The sequence below is a fragment of the Austrofundulus limnaeus genome, unplaced genomic scaffold (genome assembly GCF_001266775.1).
Source record: "Austrofundulus limnaeus strain Quisiro unplaced genomic scaffold, Austrofundulus_limnaeus-1.0 Scaffold69, whole genome shotgun sequence".
In the NCBI taxonomy this organism is placed as follows: domain Eukaryota; kingdom Metazoa; phylum Chordata; class Actinopteri; order Cyprinodontiformes; family Rivulidae; genus Austrofundulus; species Austrofundulus limnaeus.
In genome coordinates this window covers 282358-292074 of record NW_013952471.1, presented here as the reverse complement: position 1 = coordinate 292074, position 9717 = coordinate 282358, and the positions used below count along the sequence as shown (strand labels likewise).

The 9717-nt window shown below is 40.9% G+C and overlaps 1 protein-coding gene across 1 annotated transcript in view; it reads right to left on the bottom strand.

Moving 5' to 3' along the window:
- Window positions 1-9717, bottom strand: part of sema4bb (sema domain, immunoglobulin domain (Ig), transmembrane domain (TM) and short cytoplasmic domain, (semaphorin) 4Bb) — a gene marked incomplete in the record, with an annotated part of 71310 nt that overhangs the window by 45721 nt on the left and 15872 nt on the right. Inside the window, 1 exon segment of the mRNA XM_014010424.1 lies at window positions 2385-2813. Coding sequence (XP_013865878.1) covers window positions 2385-2505 — 121 coding nt within the window.

The following is a 9717-nucleotide window of genomic DNA, read 5'->3' as shown; positions in this document are numbered from 1 at the left end:
AAAAAAAAAAAAAAAAAAAAAAAAAAGAAAGAAGCAGCTTAGGTTCTTCTTGTTCCTACAGTAAAACAAACCAAAAATGGTGATTTTAAAAGGGTCAACCTGCTGCAAACAGAACTCAGGAGTTGTTTTATGCAAAACTTGCTGTAAATGAATAACTCCTGGTAAAGAGCTTACAGTAAGAGCAGGGGACATTTCAACAAGCATTTAAAAAACACTAAATGATCGAATGAAAAGAGTTTCATCTTTGCAGCTTTTTGTCAGTTAAGCTGTTTGAGACTGAAGTATGTGAGGGGTCGTTCTTGTTTCTGAGTGACGCCAAATAAGGTGCTGCATCCGACGCCTCGTGTAGCCGAGAAGTGGAGAAAACAGGCAAGAGATGAGACTTTTTTTTTCTTTTAAAAGGACGAGCTTCAGCTTGTTTACACAAGCCAACACACATTCCCACAGCTGTGGAAACGCCACTTTCATCGGCCTAAAGAAACAATGCAAAAAAACCACAAAACAAAACAAGTATTCACCAAAAACCAAGTTTTTCTTTAGGAGCAACCTGTTGGCTGTTTAAACTGGATGTTTCTACAGCAAGACCACAGATAATCAAAGTGTTTGGAAAAAGCTTTCCTGAAAATTAGACAATTTTCCCCCCTGAGTCACATCCCAACAGCTTCCTCATCCATCACAAGCTCCCACAAAGCATCAATCAATTAGCAAAACGCTGTCAGCTGAACAAATACTGGAGAAACAGCAGCGTACCACTCGCTTATTAAAGCTTAATCCACATTTAGCTTAATAAGGAGCGCTGTGGAGTGTGTGGAGTAATTATGTTCAGTGATGAAGTCAGGTGCAAAAAGGTTTTCCATTTAATCAGCTGACAGACATTAAGTTCTATTTGTGAAACACATTGCTGAGAGTTAACAAGAGGTCAACAGGAGGAACTGCTTTCAAACATTTCAAGCTGCAGAAAAGCTACCGGCTAGCACTGAACCTCCTCCTCGCTCTGAGGAGTCACATGGTCTGACATAACTCCTAATTTAAGGTGTATTCACACCTCACACATTTGGTCTGATTTAAACAAGACCAGATCATTTCCCCTGTTGGTTCAGACCTTTTATGTTGGTGTGAAAACACTCATGTGAACCCTGGTGTGGCTCAAACAACCAGACCGAGACCCATTTTTGAGGTGGTCTCTGTCCGCTTCCAAATGAACTCTGGTGCAGTTCGCTTCTGGCGTGAAAACGGACCAGCCTCGAACCGAACCAACTACAGGAAACATACGCCTTTTTGGAGTTCACGGGCTACCATAGCTAAGCAACATTAGCCCTTCAGCGTTGCTAACGCTAACGCTACACTACAAACAAGGAGCCGCTGTGGGTTACAGAACGCGGAACATCTCGTCGCCTTTAGGTTGCGGCATGCATTTGACAATGCTGTCCCAAAATTATAAATATGTTATCGTGAAACTGCCACTGAATGAGCTGCTCTTGATATTCAGTTGTGTTAACAGCACCATCTTTATTTCAGCGCCTGTGCTCGGTCCTGCCCCATTATTTCTGTCCAGTGGGAGCAATGACCATCACCTGCAGTGTTTTGTTGATAAATTATAGTCCACTTGCAAAAAGCACAAAGTGAATGCAAACCACACCAAAGTAAAAAAAAAGTAAAGTCCACTATTTGGTCCGGACCAAACAAGTGGACCAAATGTTTATTTACATATTAAAAATGAAAAGAGATCATATTTTGAAGTAGAGTTCTGTACCCACGGTGCATAGCTCTTTGGTTATATTCACACTGCAGGGCCTAAATGTCAACTCCTTTGGACGTTTACCTGTGTAATGTATAATCTGACCTGATTCAAACTGGTTCTCCAAACTGAGGTAATTTTAAAAAAGGCCATCTACAACAGGTAAGATTCTATCTTGTGACTATTTCTCCACAAAACTAATTTTCAAAAGATTTGAGCTGTTTTTAATAAATAACTTAATAAGATTTATCCCCCCCCTTTTTTTTCTTTTGAACTTTTAATATTCCCAGAATCATCTAAAAATTAAATTTAAAGATTTGTTGTTGTTTTTTTTTAGAAATTCTGTGTCCTGTTTTTAAACTAATGGCTTCTGCTGACCATTAGCTTCTCATGCGATAAGGTATATTATACATTAAATTCTATAATATTTCATTTTTCTATGTTTCTTTATCTTTAAATTTAAGAAAGGCAGACCTTGAAACCTCACCCACACTTGAGTCAGGAGAAATCACGAACCCAACAACCTTTCACAGCAGTCAGCTGTGATTGGCCACCTCAGATTGTGGGAGGGGCTTAGTGGCTAATTACATTTGAAGAAGGCTAAAGTTACCACAAGTCTGAGAAACAGGTGATTATATTTACTCACTGTGGGGGAAACTGATGCGTGGTGTGACATCATCCTCAGCGTCACTCACTGATTGGACGGCTCCAGCCAATAGCAGCGCAGCGGCCACGAGACGCTGGACGGTTGCAGCTAACGCGCACATGGCCGGCTGATTCCTACAGAGTTTGTTTTAAGGTTTATTTGGATTCATGAAGCTCTTCTGGACTGCACCGAGCTTTATTTTTCTACTCTCATCTTCTCGAAGGCTGGGGGGTGGGGGNGCGGTGGGGTGGATGAACGTGTCCTTGACTGGATTCTTGTACTCCCAAAGGTCTTTACACACAGTTAGCAAACTCACAGAAGAAGAAGAAGAAGATTCCTTTCCGGCTTAAAGTCTGCTTGTTTTTCTGTACTTCCAGCACTCCTCCATTGGTCGACGTTAAGCTCCGACATGCAGCCGTCTTCTTAGATCTGTGGAGAGAGGAGAGAAGAGATGTTTTATGTCTAATCCAACGAGAGAACTTGGAGCAACAGATCCATATCCAAGCTCCTAACGTGGAACAAAGACTATAAGTACAAAAGCAAAAGAAAAACTTGAGCTTTGGCGCAATCTGTTACACTCTTGTTACACTCTTGTTCCAAATAACAGTGGAATAAATTGAGACAGATCTCTCAAAAAACTTTATTTCTTTTCTGTGAATTTTTAATAATCAACCATGAACACACGGCAGAGCATTTATTGTTTTGGCATGTACTTCCAAAGAAAACTTCAACAGAGACAAGTTGACACCAACAGTTTCAGTGAGAGTCTAATTATCGGTTTAATTAAGCTGTAATCAGTAAAGTGATGAGAGATTCCTGAGAAAACAACTTGGATGTTTAGCTCTAATTTTGTTTCTAATTAAGGGAAATAAACAAAAGCAGTGGCTCTGTAATACGTCATATAAACAGGCAAAAAACATCAGGTTGATTGGAATTGTGCTGAAAATACATACTTTTGGACACAGAACAGCATGGACCTTCTGGAACTATGTAATGATGAACAACTACTTAGTGAGATTTTAAAGAATGTTACACAAAGTTAGGAGTTAATCTCCATTTAACCTTTTAAAGTTCAACAGAAAATGTCCTTCGGCTTTCCTTTATAATGAAAGAGAGCCGAGACTTCTGGGATTTTATCAGTGTTGGACTTTGGAGATAATGCATCTTGCAGCTGGTTGTGTGTCAGAACTCGTTTTATTCCTCAAATGAAGAAAACATAAAAGCAGTCTGAGCGCAGGAAATCGTTTTATATATGCACTGATTTGATGAGCAGAGCATCTGATAAACTTTGATTAACGGGTGAATCGGAGGATGTGCTTCGATCTACGACCCGTTTGATACTCTTTAAAGACCGACTCGTCGGTGCACGGCTATCAAAGACATTAATAGAAATATATTCTAGTAACAGATGTCAGAACTGCCAGAAACCTTCTGCACCACACACTTTAAAGTGCCTGTGACGTCAAATTTTTGTAATACATATGAATGCATTTTTAGAAAGAGGACACTGATAAAATACTGCAAAATAAATGTCATGTTGCTGAGATGAACAGTTGTTGAGATATTTGCCTGTGAAGTAACAGGAAGTGATGTCAAAGGGGAATGTCTGCATGTGAACAGAGCGTTGCTTCAACAGCCAACAACCCAGACTGTAGAGAAGAATCTGATGTTTCACAAGATTATTTTGAGTCACTATCAGAGAGATGAAGAGTCAGAGTTCAAATAATATTGTTTCAATAAACAAAGACCAGAGAGTTGTCTTTGTTAAAGAGTTCCCCTTTGATGTCACTTCCTGTTTCACTTTGGCTGAGCCAAGTTCAGAAGAAAATATGCCAGTTATGTGACAAAATGGGTTAAATCGTGTGTATTCTTCCAGCTTTCTTAAATACAAACATGTTTTCTATGCATGTCTCAGGCACTTTAAGATGTTCTCTGAAAGTAACCAGAAGGCTACAAACTGCCAGGATGTATATCATGTTTTTTTTTCATTCAGGTTCAAAATATGCTTTGCAAAGTTAATTTATTCTTTTTAGGTTAGCCCTGTGATGTACTTGCGACCTGTCCAGGGTGTACCCCGCCCCTCACACAGTGACTGCTGGATATGGGCACCAGTGACCCCCGTGACCCTAGAAAAGGAATAAACGGTTATAGATAATGGATGGATGGATATTTATTCTTTTTAGATAGGCTGCTTTAGAGTAGCCTTATATTTTATTTCAAGCTACGGTCCAACTTTCCTTTCCTTTCCTTTATTCTGTCAGTGCAACGTACAGTTTTATGTTTTCATCATGTAAATGAATATGTTTGAGCTAAGATGTTTTTTAAATAATGTTTAGCAACGTGCTTCTTTCTGGACTGACATTTCTGACTGTGATAAAACCATTTTTCTTGCAAAATTTATATAAAAATAAATAAATTCAACTAAAGCCCCATCAGCTGAGATATTTGACCAAGAAGCCTGCCTCTCATGAACTCTCTACCATATATAATACAGCATGACAAGTTGATCTTAGCTGAGCCAACACTACTTGTTTCTGTGAAAACAAAACGGCTCAGCAACGCCCGACACTGAACATCTCTGCGCGGCTACAGGCTATAGGTGATAAAATGTGGAACGTAAACACTGAAAAAGGACGAGCCGCCTCTGGCATTGCTGCGACGACTCCCACGTGACCTCATTCAAATATTTACTGGAGCTAATAAATCCGGCTGCGGGGTAAGACGAGTGTGAGGCAACGAGACAACCCCCTGAATGTCCGATGAAAAACATACGACCAGCCTGAGTGTCTGTTAACACAACAAAGCATAAACACAGATTTACAGTCTGAAGGCGGAGAGGCCGACTCAGATGCTGTATCGGTCCCTGAATGTCTCAACGTGACCCCCGTTCATCGTCCTGGCCCTCACACACTGAACCCCCGTGTTATTATTCACTGTTTACTGAAGCCAGCCGAGTCTCTGCAGGATGAAACATCCACCCATGATCCTCTGACATCCCCCCCCTTCTCTGGTGGTCTCAACTCATGCCTGCTGAGACAACAAGCACGGTGGTTCGATGTGCAGCAGGCAACCGTAGGTCTCAGAGTTCCAAGGGCACATCCTCATGCAACTCCTGAGCTCTTTTAAATTTTAATGACAAGAGTAGGAAACTGTTGCGAGGGTTTTCCCCAACAGTCGAATAAACGCAGGAGCTTTCCTGCTGCTTCCGACCACATAATAAATAAACATTTATTCATCGACCTTCGATTGATCAAGCAGATGGCGTTCACAAGGATTTCTTGTAAAATTACAACAAAAATTATAAAACGTTTTCCAACAGTGGCCTGCATGAAACCAGGACTGAATGTAAACCTGAGGTGATCTACTCAACTCAAAACTAAAAGACGCAGATAGTTTCAGGTTTGAATTGAGAGAAAGAAGCAAAACACCAAATTAAATTCAAAATAAAGCAGATTTCTTCCATTTCAGGTACATAAAATGATCCATTCTGATTGAGTTAACAGTGATTCTGTTAAATAATTAATCACAATTCAGTCAGATTAATGTTCTCATGTTTAAACCACTCTTGGTGCATAACCTTGAAAAGAACAAAGGTATTAAATATTAACAGGCACAAGATCTTATCTTACAACTGACAGAAGTAGGTAGCTTTATCAACAGCAACAGTCGTAGCTGCGTTTTATTCAACCTGACTTCTTACAGTACAGGCAACCAACTGTGCTCCGGACCCATCTGTTGTTTTAGGTGCGGGTCTGCAGCCCCTTGTTTTTTGTGAAGGGGGAATCTGGTGCCATATTGCTTAAAGCTACAGATTCATTAACCTTCCGAGCCTCCCTCGAAGCTGCTTTTAATACCTGCATCTGTTCAGAGGGAGGCGGGATGTGACAGACACGCTGGACGGTGCACTCAGCTGGGTCACGGTGAGTTCACTGGACGGGGAACGGCATAAATGATCGCCGTTTGGCCCACCGCACATTAAAGAGGCCAGGGTTTTGTGCTCGACACGCCCCCCAACCACCCTTCCTCGCAATAGCTCATGCTTACTAAGTGGCTCGTCTCATCTAGCTTTTGGCACAGATCGTGGCACTTATGGAGATAATCAGCGGCCGGGCAGGTCCCTGTGGTTCCTGTACCATCACAGAGTTACACATGAGGCTAGATTAGATGGCCACCCCATCCCTTTAATCATATCTTGATTACATCTAAGTGAAGGGAGAATTACAAAAGCAAATCAGCTGCGCAATCAAATCAGTTTTACAGACTTTTAAAAAATGACTTTGGGGAGGTTGGATCAAAAACATATCAGTGATCCTCTACACAGAAAGAAGCCTCAATTTGTTCCATTGAGCCCAATAAATGTTCCTGCCTGCAGGACTGTGAAATTTTGCATTCTCTCGTGTCTAACTCTTAAAGCAACGTGGCTTCTTGGGTTCAGATGGCTATTCAGTAAGATTTATGGAGCTATTATGTTGGGTAGAAAAGAGCTCAGTGTGTGACTGACAGGCAGAGACTCCTCGCTGTGTCTGTCATTATAACTCGCACTTAAAGCAGCGTGCTTAGCCGAGTGGGCTGTGCATGATTGGTTCAGAAATCAGGCGAGAAAAGGTGGAGGAAGGTATAATGCCTCTCCGAACCCGTAAATGGCCGTTCAGTTGACCGTTACACTGGTTTCTTATTGGAAAAACATTACATTAAAACAAAATAATAATAAAAAAAAGACCCCAAAACACGACACTTTCTGCAAATTAAAATTCAAGGACTTTAATTTGATCTGAAACCAAGTCGACTCCCGGGTCATGTGGTGGTGGGGATTCGGTTTCCACACCTTTTATAGCTCATGAGACACACGGCGCAGAGCTCCTGCTCACTCTGTGAGTTTTTGACCATTTGACAATGGGTGCCTGGAAGAGTCATATGGTTGGATGTACTTTCTGACTGCCTCAAACAACTGCTACACAAAACTATCCATGTCGTTTGGACGTACAAGAGTCGACTTATAGAAGCAGAGCAGTTGAAGCAAAATGTTGCCATTGTTGTCCAATAAACACGCCCACAAACTGACCAATCACACAATAATCAGTACAATCGACCGTGAGATAAAAGCCGTGTGTCGAGAAGGGGTAGGCTCTGCAAACTACATCTATAGCCATGTTTCCATCAAAGTTTAATTCAAATGTTGAGCGAATTTTTAACATTTCACAAAAATGAAAAAAAAAAAAAAGAAAAGAAATGCAAGCGTTTAGCTAGAGGGGTGTCTTTTCGACACCCTGGACTGATTTACGGCACCCTGTGGCTGCGTGACGACGCCCTGGTACACTTTATGGCACCTCGTGGATGCGCCTATATAAAGACGCGAGGCTACGAAACTCCGTCTTTTTTTTTCCAACATACGACGATGCAGCGCGAGAACAAAGCAGGAGGATAAGTGATTTTTATCAGAACAATAAGTAGAAGAAACTAAAAATCCAAGACAATAATTTTTCACAGATGAAAATATGACGAGAACGAGGGGACCTTTCCTGGTTCTCTGAACGCAAGCAGACGTGTTTCCATCAACTGGCTTGAAGCGAATCAATTATGTCAGACGCATGCGTGTAGTAAACAGGAAGTAAACGTCACAAACTCGCAGGGTCCACATATCTCAGGAAAATGGAGAGAAGTTATCAGGAACGTGTTGCTACTACCAGGAAAGTTGTAATTATTCTGTCATTTCATCTAGTTTTAACGATGTTACATCTGTCCGGAGACGTAGAGAAAAAGATGTGACTCTCTTCACTTTACGAGAATAACTGATAAGATGCAGACAGCGGGAGGAGGGTCTTGCTGCCAGTCACGACTGCAATCGCTCTGGTACCGTTCAGACAGCGGGAACAGCTGATCAACCATGTGAAGTAAATATTTGCTATGTCAGGACGTATTTGACAAATGTGTTTCCATCTCCTTTTGCGCATTAACTCTTTTTCGAAAAACCCAAAAACCACCTCAAATGAGCGTATCAACTTTTATGTGAATTAGAGGAAGTTTATTCAAATCATGCCATTTCCATTCACCTTTTCTGATGCGATACTTCAAAATATGCATTAAAAAACGATGATGGAAACACAGCTAGTGTATCAGTTTTAACCTCCAACATAGTGCTGGGCGGTATACCGGTTCATACCAAAAACCGTTTTTTATTTTTGCTATGATATGGTTTTTCTGAATACCGACATACCAGTTTAAATAGCCTGAACATGTGCGGAACGTTTTGTTGCGGCAGCCAGTGAACTGTTTCCCGGGGGACACTTTTCTTCGCAGCACCGCTATGTGCGTTAGCATGCTGATGTTATTGTTGGAGTAGCTGCAGCGGTGGGTGGCGATTCCGCTGCTCATATTGGCTGATGTAAAAAAAAACATTTGATTTTTGCCATCACTGAATGTAGTAAACACCTCTTCAGGGACATGCACGGTTAGATTTAACACGCAACGTTAATATGGAGACGTGAAGACGCATGGAGACTTTAGCGTGCTTTTATTGTGAAAATCCTGGGGGAAGAAGTTTTGTAGTGGAGTTGAGTTGACTGGTGTGCAAGGTGAGTCGTGCTGATAAGTTTTATTAAATAACATAAAACAATAAACCCGATAATAATCTTTTCTAAACCCTCCTCCTTCACGACCGGACCAAAATGCCTGACTACTGTCTCCAACCACCAGTCAGAGAAAAGACACACAAGCCGTGTTTCCATCAATGTTTTTAATGTGCGTTTTGAAGTGTCGCATCAGAAAAGGTGAATGGAAATGGCATGATTAAAAAAAAAAACTTCCTCTAATTAACGCTTGCTTGAGGTGGTTTTTGGGTTTTTCGAAAAAGAGTTAATGTGCAAAAGGAGAGATGGAAACACATTTGCCGAATAAGTTCTGACGTAGCGAACATTTACCTCACATGGTTGATCAGCTGTTCCGACTGTCTGAACGGTACCAGATAGGCCTGTCACGATAACAAATTTTGCTGGGCGATTAATTGTCTCAAAATTTATTGCGATAAGCGATAATATTGCCTGGTGACCGTTTTACAACTAATAATTATAAAAACATAATATGTAAGTGTAATAAATCAATAAACTTTCATTTTTAAAAGAATGTTTAACAAAGTGGACTCTCAGTCTCTAACAAAAAATGCACTTGAATAAAAAAAATAAAACAAAGAACAACAAAATGTAAATTAAACACTACACACAACTAAGACAGTAAATAAACAAAATTAAAGAGCAGCATGTCTTTAGAGATGAAGCAAACTACACAGCCTGGTGAGGACCCACTGTTTCTTATGGGGACATAAGCCCAGTTCACATCC